At 45.3% G+C, this 18,148-nt stretch overlaps 2 protein-coding genes across 2 annotated transcripts; one reads left to right on the top strand and one right to left on the bottom strand.

Annotated features, from left to right (window-relative positions):
- The first annotated feature begins 296 nt into the window (after nucleotides 1-296).
- On the top strand, nucleotides 297-2,921 carry LOC100823741 (reactive Intermediate Deaminase A, chloroplastic). The gene is made up of 6 exons (XM_010239430.3): nucleotides 297-560; nucleotides 1,484-1,596; nucleotides 1,723-1,767; nucleotides 2,186-2,259; nucleotides 2,347-2,396; nucleotides 2,506-2,921. Exons 1-6 carry the CDS (start codon nucleotides 404-406, stop codon nucleotides 2,598-2,600), a joined length of 534 nt encoding a protein of 177 aa, XP_010237732.1. The 5' UTR covers nucleotides 297-403; the 3' UTR covers nucleotides 2,601-2,921.
- A 10,197-nt stretch (nucleotides 2,922-13,118) lies between these two features.
- On the bottom strand, nucleotides 13,119-14,122 carry LOC100822827. The gene has a single exon (XM_003562976.4). The coding sequence runs from the start codon at nucleotides 14,008-14,010 to the stop codon at nucleotides 13,477-13,479; it is 534 nt and encodes a 177-aa protein (XP_003563024.1). The 5' UTR covers nucleotides 14,011-14,122; the 3' UTR covers nucleotides 13,119-13,476.
- Between the last annotated feature and the right edge of the window lie 4,026 nt (nucleotides 14,123-18,148).

Below are 18,148 nucleotides of genomic sequence, written 5' to 3'. Positions count from 1 at the left end.
AGTCAGGCAGATAGATCAGCCTCGTGACAGGATGATTTTCGCCATTCTAAAAAAAAATAGTGAATCGTGATTAAGGCGCTCCTGGGCTACCTCTGTTGGGCCGATGATTTTATTGTTTAGAGAGGAAGTAGGCGCTGCTATTTGGGCCGAGCGAAGATGTTGGACTTGGGAGAACGACCCGGTTAATGACAGGCTGCCCAGGTTAATCTCGACGGTCCTCTAAAAAAAGGTTTAATCTCGACGGTTGATGACGTCAAATCACCCTATCACGGTACCGGAAAGGTTTGACGACAAAACTCACTCCAATCCAACGGAAAACACGAAGGAGCTCCCAGTCATCCTCTCCCCAATCCTTCGTCTCGCCCGTGCGTGCTCCTGCGGTTGGTAGAGTAGGGTTTTAGCCATGGCTTGGAGCGCCGCCGCAGCCGTCTCCAGGTTCGCCGCCTCGCCGACAGCCGAGATCCGCCTGCCCCTCTCAGCAGCCGCCGCCGCCTCCGTGTCCTTCTCCAGGCTCCGCCGTTTCGGCCCCGTCGCCGCGGCCCTCTCCACCTCCGCCGCCGGTACGCTCCTCGTTCCCCTGCTTATCCCCACTTACTTGAACAGGCTGCTCTATTTCATTGGACAACCAAAAATTGTAGGGTAACTGTACAGACGAACAATTTTATGGGGATAGAGATAGAAAAAAAATGCAGTCATGGTATATCCTACGAATAAGCGTCTAGATACATGTCAAAAGAAAATTCTGCTGTGTGTCCGAGGTGACTTCAATCTCTGTTCTCATAAAAAAGCGATAAAGATATTAAAAATGCAATGGAAGTGCAAGCCTAGTCATCGTTAACCACAATCTTTGGCTGCTGATTAGCTGCATTGGATGTGCGTCTGACCACACCAATGACAAAAAAGTGTAAACAAACTCTTCTTTCCAAAAGAGAAAAAAAATGGAAGTCCTACTGCCAAGAAGACTGTTATCCGGTGAAGATTAACAGCAAAGCAACAAAAAATAAAATAAAATGAGTATGGGGAACTACGCTTCATTTTTGAAAGAAAGGACACGTAGCTTCAAACTCTGACCTCAAACACCACAACCTTATACAAGTGCTCCCTCCGATCCATAATAAGTGTCTTGGATTTAGTATAGGGAGTACTTTAACTGTAGGGGATCGGAGGGAGTACTTTAACTGTAGGCTACATGGTTGCTGCCAAACTGCACAGCTCTTCAGACATGATTAATTTTAGAAGTGAGGTGAAGTGCAAAGATGGGCCTAAGGATCAACAGATAATCCCCAAGTGAACTAAGTTTGTTCACCAGTTGTTCTTGCATACTCATTCAACCAATATGCAGAGCAGGAGAGTGTTGTTTGCCCCCAATCTATTGCAGTTTTGTATACCCTCGCAATCGCATGTTTTTTTACGGAAGGTTTAGACTTTTAAATTTAAAACGTGATGTTACAGTTCAATGATGATTTTCATATACTTTAATTAGTTAAAGAGGCTGTTCAGACAGAGAAAGCACCAGCAGCGTTAGGCCCCTATTCTCAGGCCATCAAAGCAAACAATCTTGTGTTTGTCTCTGGGGTTCTTGGCCTAAATCCTGAGGTTTGCTGCTCAAGCATTTGCTTGTTTTTCTGCTTTTGTTCTCACATCTCCACATCATGCATTTAATCTGCAGCTTTATTAGTTACCAGTGCCAGTATAACTTATCTGGAGTGCCTTTTGTTTCAGACAGGGAAGTTTGTCTCTGAAACCGTTGAGGAGCAAACTGAGCAGGTGAATGTTGTGGCGTTCCTGAATGTTGCTTATGTTTTTTGAACTCCCCAGAGTGTTTTAAAATTTGAATCGAACTGCAGTGTGCCAAATATTAACATGTACACTGTAGTTTCTGAGTTGCTCACAGTGCCCGCCGTCTGGTTAGTCATGCATGTTTTTAAGCCTTGCCCATATGTTGTATTGAATCTGAAATTGAATTTCTTTGTGGTGCATCGAACATATTATTCTATTATGCCTTATTGAGATCCCTGTGGAAAGGGTTGACATATTTGGTCACCGCTATATGATTAGTATGTGCAGAACATGTGTGGTGGCAAATCTGTACCTGGCACATAAAAACAACCCTTCTTTTCTTGCATGATTTTACATATATGCTCTTCTCTGAGTGCATATTTGTGTTGTTCGTCTTCCCTAACAGGTTATGAAGAACATGGGCGAAATATTGAAAGCAAGCGGTGCTAGCTACTCTTCAGTTGTCAAAACAACAATCATGTATGTATGGGCATGATTTTACATGCAATTTTTGTTTGCTCGATGGTATTATGATATCGGAGAGTAATTTCATTGATCTACCTGCAGGTTGGCTGATCTACAGGATTTCAAGAAAGTGAATGAGATTTATGCAAAATGTAAGTTTGATACTTCCTGCTATATTCTATTCTGTGTGATGGCATTGGAATTCTGACATTGGTATTTCTTTAGTTTGTTTCTGAAGGTTTTACCTTTTCTCTGCTGCAGATTTTCCAGCTCCTGCACCAGCACGCTCAACTTACCAAGTCGCGGCTCTGCCCCTGAACGCCAGGGTCGAGATCGAGTGCATTGCTGCTCTTTAGTGGCCAACCCAACGAAATCTCAATAAGCATTCGACGCCATTGCAGCTGGCCACCGTTCTGTACTGCACCACATGTTACTGTGACCTTGTAATACCGGTTAAGGTCTTGAACTGCATGCAATAAACCTTGGTTATCCAGACTCTGGGTTGTTGCTTCGGGTTATGCATATTCAGAGAGAGCATCATGTCATCGTAGCATCAGTAGCTTACAAACCATCACTTCTGGGTGCTATCTGGAAGGCATGAATCTAAGCTTAACGGAACCAAGGCATCAAGTTTAAGTCACTCAATCACCTTATCAATTAAAGTGTCAGTTCCTTTCTGTCTTCATCCCGGTTGTGCAAAAAGTCTACACGGATCTTATCCAGATCAGGCTAGTCACATTTCTTAATCTTTCAGACGTTCACCCTGAAAGCCTTTTTTTGTGTGAAGGAATGCCATCGTGGATACTTGATAGCTTTATGACGAATAAAAAAAAAGACTCGCGATAAGCAAAGGTAAACAAAACTTATAGTCATCCAACGAAACATTCGGTAGATCAACTCTAGCTAGCTCATGAGCAACTTGATTGGCTTCTCCCGGATAGTGCTCAGTGATGACTTCCCGAATCCTTTTAGAATCTCCATGCAATCAATATAGATGGCTGCAGCCGACTCTAGCTAATTCATGAGCAACTTGATTTGCTTATCTCGGACAGTGGTCAATGATGACTTTCCCGAATCCTTTTAGAATTTCTATGCAATCAATATAGATGGCTGCTGCCGGCGAAGAAGACCATGTATCGCTCGTCATTTTATTCACCACCTCAATGCTATCGGAATTAACGCTCGTGAGGCTTTATCCGTTCTCTAGCTAAATCCGTGTCGACGAAGAGAAGTTGGAATAGAGGTCTGAATGAGCATTTCGTAAAGGCGTCGTTCTCAGTAAAAGCAGGAAGGTAGTCCAAGTGGTGATCAAATGGCACCATATATACCACGAATGTCAGTTAATGGTAATTTCTTTGGGGTTATGGTCAAAACACTTTGCCCTGCCGTCTTTGTAGTACTATCAGAGAAAACGTCGCCATCTTATATGGGTTGTTAATGTCGACATCTTAATCCCTCTCAAGATAATGTCAACACCTTAACAACATTTACTGTCCCGGTTAAAGCAATCGCCCCACTCTGTGATGCCATCTTCTTGCAGTTTCGTGAGGAGGGACGGAGGCTGGAGCTTTGCCTGTGATGCCCTCCTTAGAAGAAGAAGCCGCGAGAAGCAGTGCGGATATGACTAGGAGAAGCCTCAAAAAGACCAAAAGGGTTTCTTAACCTGGCTAGTTTGTTTTCCTGACGCAACTGTATAATCGCACTTCAAATGATATTTTGGAGAAGATTATGAAAATTTAACCAAAGGTCCCATATCAAAGGCTAAAAAATGACATGTTTCGGATTAAAAAGATTAGTAATCAAGAGTTCTAAATTTTATTTTTTTCAGAACATATTTTTTTATTTTTTTGGCAACATGCTTTGAAAAATAATAGTATTACCGCATATGAAATTTATTTTCCTCATCTATTTTTTTTTAGACTGTCAAGTCTTAGATTTCAGTCTTTGAATACTCAGGTATGGCCGGGGGAGCCAAATCTTATTGTAAAATAACTAGTGTATGCATTATTTTCTACTAGATAAATTCACTCGGTTTCCTAGTTGACTTGTTGCAATTTGTGGTCTAGTTGTTTGAAAGAAAAGAAAAGTAGACTCCAAGGTAGCGTGTGCGACAATATAATACAGATAGTAGATCGACGACTTCTTTGTCGTGAAGTCAAGGTTGTTAATTTGTCTAGCAAGTCATTGCTAGGAAAAAAAATGCACGTGGGAGTGATCGAATGATTTGGACGCTAGCTCCTCTCCCAACAAATACCAGTTGGCCTACATTCTTAGTTCCAACCGCTTCTGCTCTTATTTCTTCTTGTTGAGTAAGTCAACACATACATTCCTAATCCTACTAGGAGTTGCTGGAGACGTGTGTGACTGAAGAATTTCTGTGCTAATCCTACTCTTGTAGAAATTCAAACTTCGTCTTCTGCATATATCGCGTTTCCTTGGGAAGCATGAGCTTCAGTTTAGAGAGATCATAACAATTTTTAAGCATAAGCTTACCGGCAGGCATGGACGCATGGCGCTTTCGTGTACCCACGGAAATCTGAAATCTGAATAGGGTTGAAAATGGAGCGAGAATGGACGAAATTAAGTGATTTTTTTTAACAGAAGCAAAAATCGTATATGGAAACCTAGAAACGAATTCATTTTCCTACCTACGACATGAAACGAAAATGAATATTTGTTGAAACACAAAAAACCGGGGGGTGGGGGGAGAAGGATTCGGTAAAGTTACTTCACATGACTTTGAGAGGCTGACGTATGGGCCCCACACCACGTTGGCCCACATGTCGGCCACCCAAAGTCAGGTGAAGTACTTCACCGAAGCCTTGTCCGGGGGGGGGGGGGGAAAGAAAATTGCAAAAGTAAAGTATACATGCCTACAAAGTTTTGTCATGAACAATATAGCAGGCCGGCTCATCTGCCGACAAAGAACTTTTACCGGCAGGCTAACTGCCAGCTTAGGTCAGTTTTGCCGGCAGTTTGACTGGCTCCACATTTGGGGCGTCGTGTGGCAACATGAGATTGACATGCAAGCAAAATGAGACGCACGCTGGTCAGCAGTTGGAGCCCCGGCATCATGGAGAAGGGAGTTGGCAGTGTCGTAGAGGCACGGGGGTGTGAGATCGTGAGGTGTCATGAAGGACCTTCATGAGAGGTATTACATATTTATATTTACCGAGGGATTGATGTAGATGGGCTTAAATTTGGCCAAACTAGACTGAACTACATGGTAAGATAAACGAGAATTTCCATTTCTGTTTTTGCAAGTAAAATTCCATTTTCATTTCCATTTCGCAAAACCACGATTCCATTTTCATATTTTCTCTTTGCTTCTCTTTTTCCACGGAACAAACAGAAAGATTTTACTCTATTTTTAGCCCTAAATCTGAACTCACCCGTAGTGACTTTGCAGGATGGTTTCAAATGAGGGGTCCATTCCGTAGGTTGCTGCAATAGTGTCATTTCACATCCAAATCTTAAAATTGTATATATGGATGTGCATGTGGTGCAGGAGGGGTTTTAAAAAAAACGGGTTCGGAACTGCAATTTGCAGGCATTAATTAGTTCTTTTGTTTTGTTAACTTCAATATTCAGGCAGCTAACGGTTTTCACGGCTTGAGCTAGAACCTCTCTTCTGAACACCCACATGGTCCAGTGCCCAGAGCGAGGTTGCTTGTTTCATATTACCTCATCTACGGTCGTACGAATATTTTTTTCGAAAAGGGGAAACCCCCGGCCTCCGCATCCATCGATGCACATAGCCATTTTATTACGAAGTTCAATGCCACAATAATACAGTTTATGCATCACACAAGGTTGACACAAAAATCAGCTAGCGAAATAGAAGATACAAAAAATGCCTAAAACGGTTTAATTCTACCCCAAAACCAGAGGATCCAGATATATACCGGCCGCATATATCCCGCTCACTTTTAAAGATCCGTCCGGTGTGATCTCCCTTTACACATCGAACCATCGTGTCCATCTCACACTTTTAATAGAGACGTATATATCTTCACTTGCTAGTTGCTAGCTCCTAAATGGATGACAACATCTCGCGAGACCAGAATATAAAATCTTGATCGATGAATCCATCAACCAGACCATGCATCCGTTTGACATCCATGACATAGTAGCTTTCCATGCGGTAGCCCTTTTTCATGCTATGTACTTCCTCCGTTCCAAAAAAATTGGCACGGTTTTGAACTAGAACTAGTTCAAAGTCACGTCAATCTTTACGAAACGAAGAGAATACTACTAGTGGATCTGTTGTCAAAAACATGTACAGCTGGTGAATCCATATTCCTCTAGTACATAGGATGGTGAAAGGGAGGGATATGCCCCAAAGGAGACAAAGATGACTCGAGTGATCGAGCACTCCAAATTAGTCAAAAAAAGGGACAGATTTGCTTGCTAGCTAACATGCATTGTGCTTTGCCTCCACTAGCCATATCGAGTTTGTTTCAGTTGCCTAATGAGCGGGAAAGGTAGCTAGGAGAGAGATGGGAAAAGCGGAGGCATACCTACACAAACACTACCGTTGCAATGAGACGGAATATTCCCTCTATATGCTCATGAGATCGTCATCCATTATCCAGTTATATATCAATGAATCGGCACAGGAATCGTCTGATTGGAAGGAGGGCCCGAATAAACCATGATATCATTATCAAATATCCATTTGTGTACTAAATATAACCGATTAATTCACCAACGATTTGCTAGTGCCCTGCCCCTTGCCGGCCACCATATACCCTGATCAAAGAAAGAAAAGGACACTCTAAACAAAGACCATTTTAGTCCATCAACCATTGTCCGAGACTCTAGATTTGGTTTCTTAACTACTCCCTCCTATCCAAACTAATTGTCCCAAATTTGCCCAATATGGATGTATCTATGCACAAAAAGCATCTAAATACATGTAGTATTTCGACAAGTAATATGGATCGGAGGGAGTACAACATTACACTTGTCTTGGACCCTTAACTTTTGAAAATTGTCAAATTTGCAATGTGAAAGAATTGATGGTTTCTTTTATTTAAATTTAGAATTGATTTCTTTTTGCATTAGAATTGATGGACTATCATTTTTTTTTTCTTTGAACAATCGAATATTTACTATTCCCTCCGATCCATATTAATTGACTCAAATTTACCCATATATGGATGTATTCATGTATATATGCCTAAAAAGCGTCTACATACATGTAATATTTCGACAATCAATATGGATCGGAGGGAATATGATAGTTGAAGCCTCACGGACCACATGTTTGTGTGAATTGTGCAGTGCGACACGTGGAACATTAAGTCTAATTGAGATCAAACAAACCATGAAACAATGGTGAGCAATAGGCGTCTGTCGATTGATATTTTCACCTGATCGGTTGCCTTCACTACCATAAGATCTACTTAAAAAGCCAAATATCAATGGTCCAACTGTTGCATCAAACTTCCGCATGTGACATTTTACTAGTATCTGCAAGTATGCAACATCCTTTCGGCATTGGTCCCTCAAAATAGATTTAAAAAAACTTTGTAACATTTTACACATACGCATGGAGTAGTACATTATACGCACGCAACACATCATTATTTCATTGCGACATAACATCAAAAAATGAGTCGCGGCATAGAAAACCAGTGCACGCTATATTTAGACACAACGTACGCAACAATGAGAAAAAAAACATTTGCAACATCAAAACAACGCCTCGCAATGCAAACACACCTTGAAACGTTACAATATAACACCCTCCTATACGCAAACTACATATGCATTCGTAGCACATCGGCATATCATAAGCAACATCGAATCGTTGGAGCAACTGACTTCACCGGTTTAGCTAGCTCGCTGGAGCATCTTTTTTTCTCTCCTGGACAATGCTAAGCATTTTTGTGCCGTATCTAGCTAAGCATACATAATGCCCCATGGGCCATGGAGAGACCTGCCCCTTCATCCCTCCCCATCAATTCTGAACCAAAAAAAAAAAACTCTCCACGCCATAGGGCTAGGGTTAATTAGAGTGGCGGCGGATGCTTTCTTCCCGGTCCCGACCCCCCCCCCCCCCCATCGATCGAGAAGACGAATACCGCCATGGGCTACACCCTGTCCCACACAGGCGTGCCAGAGCCTCCGACCGCCGTCTTTCCTGACTGTGTGATGCTGGATCGCATCGGCCGCACGATCTGCCATGACGACCGTGCCGCCGCTTGTGAGGCCGTGAAGAACGACACCACCGCCCTTAAATTCAGCACCGCCCGCCGCCTCTCCGGATACATCTCCTTCACCCTCGCGGCTCCGCCGAAAGTCTCCTACCTCGATCTCCACTGGAAGTTGCCGTTGCCCGCCTATCCCTTCGTCCTATCAGTCGATGGGAACCTCCTCCTCCTCAGCATCGCCATCGCCCCGATCTCCCCCAGCAAGTACGCCTCGGATGATCTGTTCATCTACGAGGCCGGTCCTTCCCCATCGGTGCTGCAGCTCCCTTCCCGCACTAGAAGTGCCCGAGGCATAGGCATCCTGGGGCTCGCCGACGGCCACTACCTCATGGCCGACCTCATCTCCACGTCAAGAAAGGGCAATGACGACGACGACGGCGGCAGTGATCCCGTGATTGCCAAATTCCCCGTCTACTCCTCCAAGACAAGAAATAGGCAAGTCGTCAAGAAGACTGTCCCGCAGCCGCAGGGCCTGAGCAACAGGCAGTTCCCCATCCTCTGCACACCCGACGACGATGTGCTCCCTTTTGACGGCCGTTTCCTGTGCGTCCTGCTATGCAACTTCTCATCCGAGATAAGCGACCCGGGGCTCCACTTCGTGCCTTACCCTGGAAAACAGTATGCAGATGAAGTGCAGGTCTCAAAGTGCTTCTCGGACAGATTCCGTAGTGTGTCCCTCAGCCGAGGCATGATGCGCTTCGTCCATATTGACAATGACTGGCATCAGAGCGTTTGCATGGACGATAAAGATGAGTGGTATGAGAGCGGCTCCATGGACGACGATGACGATGACTGGCATGGAAGCATCGACCGAAGTGAGGGTAAGCCGCGGCCTCGCCCAAAACTTGGTTCGAAGATCACCATTTGGACTTGAGTAAATTTCACAGAATCACAGTTTTTGGGGCAGTCGTATCGCTGAACCACACTTATTGCAAAACCGTCCACAAAACCACACATTTTGAGCCAGTTTGTCTCAAGTAGCCCGAAACTGGGTGGTTTGGTGGTTTCACGTGATTCCTTACAGGTGGGGCCCACATGTCGGATGCCCCGTGATTCATTACAAATGGGGAAAACTGCGACCGTAGGAAGGAGAAGGGTGCCGAGGGGGTTTAGTCGCAGGTTAACGGGTTCGGTCAGGTCGGGTTGATGCCGACATGGCATCTGACATGTGGGACCCACCTGTAAGGAAACACGCAAAACCGCCAAACCACTCAGTTTCGGGCTACTTGAAACAAACTGCCTCAAAATGTGGTTTTGCGGACGGTTTTGTAGTAAGTGTGGTTCAGCGATACGACTGCCTCGAAAAGTGTGGTTCTCTGAAATTTACTCTTTGGACTTTGAATATATACGATGGATGACGAGGACTTCAAGTGGGAGGTGCATCGTGTGATCAACCTGGATTGTCTTTGGGCGCACTGCAGTTACCAAGATCAAGGTATACCTGAGCATCTTCCAGAGTTTCCAATCTTCAGCCCGGATGACCCGGACTCCCTGTGCTATCTGTTAAGGGAGGCGGAATTTGCTGGTAACGCGTGGATGATCATTGTTGACATGAAGCATGAAATGCTGCGGTCGTGTACTCGATATGTCAATGAAAACCTCAGCTATATTCCTGATATTTATTTGGAAGAACGCAAAAGGAGCTTTTCTGACGTGCCCCTGCTTCCAGCAGTCTTCTCCAAATACCTTAGCAAGCCATCAGGGATACAGCTGCGGGCAACCCACAAGTTTACAGCCCGTCGTTCTTCAAAGAAGACCAAGATATCAATTTAAGACCTGGAATTTCGTCTAGCTACCGTTGGATGTGAGTCGCTCGTCGGAGAATGCATATGCAGTGAATGGAAGGTCGAGATCGAGAGAAGCAGAGACGTGTGACCGTGTGGCTTTTCCTTCTGGCCCTGTGCGCACCATTCAATTTCGGTTTCAGAAATATTTCCGGCCACAGCCGTAATCACTGAATTCAGTTAATTTCAGTAATTTCGGTTTTTATTTCAGCTAGCCAAATGACTGAAATTCTCACATGAGATTGACTAAAATCCAACCAAATTGAGATAATTTAACTAAAGTAATTGAAATTAATTTGAACTTGTATGTATTACTGAAATATTTTGACTGAAAAAGAAATTTTTTCGGTATACCCACCACTGAAAATTTTGATTTCATTGAAAGTGAAAACCATGGTGCGGACGACACGTGAAGCAGCCGAGATAAATCATCGATCGAGGGTCGGGTGATCAGAATGATTTGCCTGAAACAAATGCCGATCACGTTTAATTAGTGGCGAGAAACTGTGTCATATTTATGTTCGCGAGCGCAAGTGTTCACGTGATCGCGTCACGGGCGCCAGTTGTGTTTGCGCGCACGCCGCTGTCTGAACAGATCGCCAACGTACGTACTTGTGCGTGGGGGTCTGGAGCAACGGACTCATACATGAGAACCGTGGCTGTATTCATCTCAGAAGGGCGAAGGCCACGGAAAGGTTCGACAAACTTGAGTCTGGCGTGTTTGGTGCATGTGGTGCGAGGGATCTCGTCATGTTACGCGCTAACCAACTGAATATTGTATCTGTATGGTAAACCTCGCAAGAAAGTTTAATCACAATCTCTACGAGGTTAGTACGAAAAAACAACGACTTGACCCAAACGCAGGTATCGCCCGGCCTCTCGATTAATTAGGTCCCCACCCAACACACGCGCGCGCACCAGCAACTTTTCTTCTCCCCAAGCTAGCTAGCGGCCGTAAGCAGCAACGCCACAAAAAACACAAGATGCCTGCATCCATTGCACAAGCACCAGAAGTCCAGAACCAGTCACTGTTGCAGTGTTAATTGGTCTGTTGGACCAGCGCCAAAGCCGCCAAGTCCGCCCAGGACCAGGCCAGGCGGCGAAGCCAGGGACTCAGGGAGGGACATCGGTCGATCCCGATGGGCGCAATGGAAGGGGTACGCGTGTGCACGACGACGCTTGCGTCCCCGGGGCCCTGGCGCAATCGAGCGAGGCTGCCAGGGAGCAGACAAGCGTGCAGGTTCACGCACCGGGCGGAACGGGCCAAGGCGAGCGCGCGCGTCCCTCTCCTCGGTACAGTAACGTCCTCCCGAAAAGCACTGGAGGACGGAGGCGCACGCGCGGGCGCGGCCAAAAGCGTGCACGTCCTTGTTGCTTTCTCCCGCTGTTTCCTGCCCCCCTCCTCCTCCTTTGGCGCGCGGTGGCTGAATTTGTTACGTCTCCTTGAACTCGAACCAGTAGGGCCATGAGGAATAGGTTGTGCAGCAAGCTGTGATCCCATCCCGTATCAGGCCTCCTTTGATTCATAGGATAGGAAAAACGTAGGAATAGTAAAAACTCAGGATTTCTGTGTCCTGTCCACTTGAATCCTTTGGGATTGAATAACATAGGAATCATCACGAATAGTTGTTTGATAGCAGCACAGGAAAAACGTAGGAACTCATGAACACGTACCCATCTGCATGCATACACGTAGAATTTTAGCTTGTATTATGGGCACAACTAATGATATCTATTAATAGCAGAACCTTGAATCTAGATCCTAGAGCAGCCTCTGCCTATAATAAACCTTGTTGCGGGGGATTAAGAACATATCGAGGAGAAGCGCTGAATCAGCCGGCCGGCCGCGCGGCCGTGTAGCAACTGGAGCTTGGAGTTGGTTGGCCTGAATACAGATGCGTTTTTTCTACTAGAACTTATCACGAGAAGATACACGAAGCGAAGCAGTACCCGTTTAAACAAAGCGAGCAGGCGAGCGCTTGCTTCTTCGCGCCAGGATTTCTGCCGAGAGGTCAGATTTCATGGTAAAAATCCTGTGAAATAGACTAGGAGAATCCCATAGGAAAGAATACTGAGGATTAGAATCCTGCAAATCAAAGGGCTTCCTAAGGAAAGAATCCATAGGATTAGAATCCTGCAAAAATCCTGTAAAAATCCCATGAATCAAAGGGGGCCTTATTTTACTCCCTCGACCGGAAACTAGTGACTTCAATTTGCTAGATTCAAAAAAACATATAGAAAAAAATAAAAGCAAGTGGATATATAACACGACAGTAATATTCTATCTTTGTATTGTGGATATACTGTGGATAAAAGCAAAACAAAAGCAGTACCCTCGAAGCACCTTCGAGGAAGCATGGATGCGCCCAAAGGAATGTTCCTCCCAGGTTCGTTGCTACGTTAGAAATACCACTTCAGCTTAGAATAATGACGTAATTCATTCCAGCAAGTGGAATCTCTAGTTCTATCTGGCAACATTCTTGGTGACAAAAACTTGTGCCCACACTTGTATGCCCGTCAGGCCGTCACCACAATATATAATTGCTGAGATGCACATGCGCAAATGGCAAGTACTGCCAGTATGTTTCACTTGTACAACAGTACAAGGGGGTACAAAGCCCCGGCTTAGATAACTTAACCAGCAATGGAGGAAAACACGTCCCCTTCTTCGATTCTTTAATGCACAGCGAGCTGTACTGAATTAGAGGACAAACACCCGTTAATTCTTCGAGTTGAAGATTTTAAAAGCAGGGGGAAAAGGAAACCATCTTCAGTACTTTCGACTCAGAGAAGATCTAGAAGAAAAGAACAAAACGATTCTTTCAGATGCATGCATGATTTGAAAGCGTACCCAAAGAGAATAGTCACGAGATGTCAACACCGCTCATGGCCTGTTCTGAATTTTTGTAAGGCCATATCAAACTAACAAAAGAATCATATCAGACTCCAACCATCTTCGGTTGAGGCTACGTACGCACTGTACTTTACTACTACCAAACTTCACAATCAAACAACAATTCAACCAATGTACTACATACACACCACACATTTTCATTCGTCTTCTTCTCGCAAACATTTTTTTTGCTTCTCAGTAGACAAAAAAATAAAACAAGCCATATTACAAAATTTGGGACCAAAAGAAGGATCGGGGAAAGAGAAATTAAAATCAAGCGAATTTCCTAATTAATTCTCAACAGCTCCGATCGAAATCCGGTTCAGCCGAGGGCGCCTCAGCCGGGGAAGCCGGTTCGGCTCCAGACGGCGTCGCGCACCCGCGACGCATCGCGGCCCTTGAGCGTCCGGCCGACGCCCTCCACCACGGACGCCCTGGCCTGGCGCCGGGCGAGGTACACGTGCGGCGGCACCCACCCGTCGTCGTCGGCGCCCCCCTCCTCCTCCTGCTGCTGCTGCTTCTCGCGAGCGGCAGGCTCCGGCGGGTCCTCCAGCGACATCTCCGCGAACCGGCTCGCCCAGGCCGGCACCGCGACGGGCGCCGAGGACGCCACCTGCCGCCCGTCCGCGAAGGCCCGGCTCAGCCCGCCTATCCGACGCGGCGCCGACGGGGACACGCCCCTGGACGCCGCCCGATCCGCCGCGGTGGCGGTTGTTGGCGAGTGCGAGTCCGAGGAATACGGCGAGTACCAGACGTCCGCCTCGGCCAGGTCCGGCAGGTCGTCGGGGGACGGCGCGACGGCCGCGGAGCCCGGGCGGCTGTGGAACCCCAGGAAGCGCTCGGCCGCCGTCGGCTTGCGCGCCTTCGCCATCAGCAGCAGCAGCAGCCCGCGTCGGCGGCGCCTGGTGATTTGGCCTGGAGCGCGCGGGGGAACGAAATTAAGGAGGAGGCGCACGCAGGCAGGGAGAGGAGGCTTGGGTTTGGCACCCGAGGGGGCGGAGCTACCTGCCGAGGATTTATAGGCGGTGCGTGCGCGGTGGGGCCCTCCACGGGAGAGCCGAGTTTTTTGTCGTGACGGGCTCCCCGTAACCACTTCCACCTTCGGAGTAGTTTACGTGTCCACGCCGTATTTTCCAGTCCTTAATTTCGGTTTCCCTTTGTCCTTGTACTCTACTAATAATCAATTACTCTGCTAATCCCCTTCTCTATACTATCTTTTTGTATACGGTCAATTCCGGGTAGTGGTTCCGTTTCGCTTTCTGTACGTACGTAGCATGATACTCCTGAACACCTGCAGACGGAAACGTACGTGTGTGGCGTACGAGTAGTTAACACGCGGTTTCGCTACTGTAGCTGAACGTCTGAAAGCGAGTGGATAAACTTTCGTGAATGCCAGCGCGAACACGTCAGTTTCTTGTCCTTGCACGCCTAGCTATAGCTAGAGTTTACACCTGGTGGAGGAATGGATTAGCGAGCCAATTAGCTTGGGCCGTGAAGAGTAAGTGGATAAACTCGATCCGTCCATCTTCGTACGTACTGCCCAAATTAACTGAGTCCCTGACCCTGTTCCCTCTCCGTAAAAAAAAGAATACCAGGTTGGATCGATTCATGCATCTGTAGACAAATGGCTTAGGAAGCTTCCTGTGCCTCGAGTCTTCTCCTTCTTTTCTTGTATTGTTGCATGGAAGCATGTGCATGCAAACCTCGTGTCCCATAAGGACCGTGGCAGCAGCATATATATCCAGATAGATACTGTAGAGTCCGTGGCGAGATCATATCAAATTCTCATGGTTCAGGAAGACCGGGTCCACCGCGACGAGATAGAGATCCAGGCACGGGCAGAGCCGATGCGGAAGCGGGTGGGCCACGCAACTCACACGTGGCCATGAAGCCGGTGCCATTGGCTGCGCCGTGGGCCCCACGGCGGCATGTGTGCCAGCGCTGGCGAGTGGCGCCGTAGGCGGTGACGTCACACTTGGGGGGGATGGGTCCCCTGGCGAGCGGATTCATATGCGGCACGAGAGTTAAGATAAGCCCGTGATTAGGTTAACAACGACGGAAGGAAAGCGGAAGTGAGTGCTCTACCTAAATTGGTTTTTTGTTGTACCTGGACGTGTGCCTGTGTAAGGTGCCGGTGTTGGTATATGCCGGACCTTTTCAAGTGGAGATACGAGTTCAAGTTTTCCTCGATCTTTTTAATTTCTTTCTTGAAAGCATGTATTTTCCCGTTGTTGGTGAAGCCGTTCATTGTCGATTGGGAGGTAGTAGTCGCAGTAACTTGGCTGGCGACCGATGGACATGCATTCGCCGGTGCAGGGTGTGCTAGCTACCGGTGACAAATGGTCAGAAACGGTCCAAGTTCGATGAACCTAAGCAAAACGCCATGGCATATGCATGCGGATTGAAACACAGACGTGTAACTAATGCAAAACACCAAAATGGGAGTACTGAAGGACTACTTGGCCGCCAAGTTTTTTGTACAGCTACAACATAAATGCCGCAATAGAAGCCAAATAAAGAAATAAACAGATATACACTTGTGCAGAATCTGACACATCAGAGATCAGACCTCAGGGCCATCAGGTCGGTCTGTGGGAGGATGTGGGCGGATCAGTTTGACTTTCAACATGCTAGAAAGCTAGAGAGAATTATACGATTAAGATTCCCCGATCCCGTGCCATGCATCACGCCATGTCAAGACACGTACTAGTACTCCGTACATGTGTGTCCGCATGTAAACAGATTGCGTGGTTAGGACATGTAGAGGAAGTCTGAGGTCGTAAGTTTTGTAAGAAAAAAATAGGTTTATGCCTGACCTCTGTTCCTCCGTCTTATCGGTGGTGCCGCTCATAATGCAATTTAAGACTAGAGGGTGAGACATATTTATACTGCTAATTTCATAGTTCTGATCTGCATACAGATAAGCTTTCAAGTTTAAACAAACTTGTTTCCAAATAGAATCCAGGTGTAATTAACAATCACAATATAATTCATCTGTAATCGGATACTCTTGATGTCCCAGGACACGCACATGTGAGTTGTGCGCCAACTAGATTAATTATGTAGATTATAATCAAGGCTGTAATCTCAACGTTAATCTAGCTCCCTTCCAATTAATATTGTACCCGGGTTATATTTTTAGTATAACATACATGTATAGATGTATTCCAATATTAATTGACCAGTTTTCTTAAGCATGCGCTCAAGTGTATACTCCAGCAAGAGTGTATTTCAATATTGATCAAATCAATATGTGTACACTTATAGCTAATAATTCAACTAATAAGAAATTCCATCCATCATAAATAATATTTCCATCCTTATACAAAGCACCATTCCACAATGAGGTAATATGAATAATGACAAGTAATATTTGGATGTAGTTGATGGACACAAATTCCTACATCTTCCACTTGTCCGAAACAATTATTCAAATATAAGAAGACCCGTAGCATTGACATGCTTGCTAAATAATTCCTGACCAAGAGGCTTAGTCAGTGGATCGGCAACCATATCAATACTTGGTAAAAACTCAAGACTAACTAATTTTAATCTGTTTATGACATCATGAATATAATGATATCTTCCCTCAATGTGTTTACTCTTGCTGTGAAACCTGGGATCCCTGGTAACCTTGAGTGCCGCCTGATTATTGCAATACATAGTAATTGGCTTGTTTACACTATCCACAACCTTTAGAGTAGAAAGAAATTCCTCCAACCAGACAGCTTCCTTGACAGCTTCAGAAGCAGCAATATATTCTGCCTCCATAGATGACAACGCCACTGAATCTTGATTCTTGCTCCTCCAAGAGATTGCACCACCAGCTAATGTGAAAAGATACCCAGAAGTGGACTTTCGATTATCCAGATCACCCTGCCAATCAGCATCAGTAAAACCCTGCAGCTGTAGATTGTCTTGATTAAAACACAGGCAAAAATCCAGAGTAGCCCGAACATATCTCAAAACATGCTTCATTTGATTCCAATGTGCAACACCAGAATTCTTTTGATATCTACTTAAAATTCCTACTGCATAGCATAAATCGGGACGTGTAAACAACATGGCATACATCAAGGACCCCAAAGCAGAAGCATATGGAACCGATTCCATTTTCTTCTTTTCCTCAGGAGTTTCAGGACATAATTCCTCGCTGAGTTTGTTCCCTGCTGCTAAAGGTACAAGTGCAGGTTTGCATGTTTTCATAGAGAATCGTTTGAGTACACTTTTCAAATATGACTTTTGAGACAAGCCCAAAATTCCCTTCCTCCGATCTCTAAGTATTTCCACTCCTAGTACATAAGAAGCGCTTCCCATATCTTTCATTTCAAAAGTAGTAGATAACCATGACTTAACTTCTACTAGCATTTCCTTATTGTTAGAAGCAATAAGTATATCATCAACATAAAGTGACAGTAGAGTATAATTTCCTCCTACTATCTTAAAATAAATGCAATGGTCTCCTTCCATCATTGAAAACCCATATGATGTGATAGCATGATCAAATAATATATTCCATTGACATGAGGCTTGTTTTAGGCCATAAATTGACCGTTTCAACCTGCACACCTTTCCCTGATTTCCCGTTCCAATAAAACCATCAGGTTGAGACATATATATCTCTTCCTCCAAATTACCATTCAAGAATGCAGTCTTAACATCCATTTGGTGGAGTTCCAGATCAAAGTAAGCCGCTAAAGCACCAATATACGAATGGAAGTAAACTTTGCAACAGGAGAAAAAGTTTCCACAAAGTCGATTCCTTCCCTTTGTGTGTACCCTTTTGCAACAAGCCTAGCTTTGTACTTTTCCACACAACCAGATGCATTTAGCTTCCTTTTAAAAATCCACTTTGATCCTATAGGCTTTCTATCGTTTGGCAAATCCACCAATTCCCAAACTTTATTCTTTTCCATGGATTTGATTTTCTCCTGCATAGCAGCCATCCAAAGTTTCGACTCTGCACTAGACATAGCTTCCCTAAAAGATTTAGGTTTTTCCTTAAAGTG

The sequence above is a fragment of the Brachypodium distachyon genome, chromosome 1, assembly GCF_000005505.3.
Source record: "Brachypodium distachyon strain Bd21 chromosome 1, Brachypodium_distachyon_v3.0, whole genome shotgun sequence".
Classification (NCBI taxonomy): Eukaryota; Viridiplantae; Streptophyta; class Magnoliopsida; order Poales; family Poaceae; genus Brachypodium; species Brachypodium distachyon.
Note: the sequence above shows the minus strand (reverse complement) of the source record. Positions and strands in the feature narration are given on the sequence as shown.

Coding starts and splice junctions, on each gene's coding strand:
- LOC100823741 (XM_010239430.3), top strand. CDS start 404: ATGGCTTGGAGCGCCGCCGCAGCCGTCTCCAGGTTCGCCGCCTCGCCG. Junction 1,768..2,185: donor TTGAGGAGCAAACTGAGCAG/GTGAATGTTGTG, acceptor CTTCCCTAACAG/GTTATGAAGAACATGGGCGA. Junction 2,397..2,505: donor GAATGAGATTTATGCAAAAT/GTAAGTTTGATA, acceptor TCTCTGCTGCAG/ATTTTCCAGCTCCTGCACCA.
- LOC100822827 (XM_003562976.4), bottom strand. CDS start 14,010: ATGGCGAAGGCGCGCAAGCCGACGGCGGCCGAGCGCTTCCTGGGGTTC.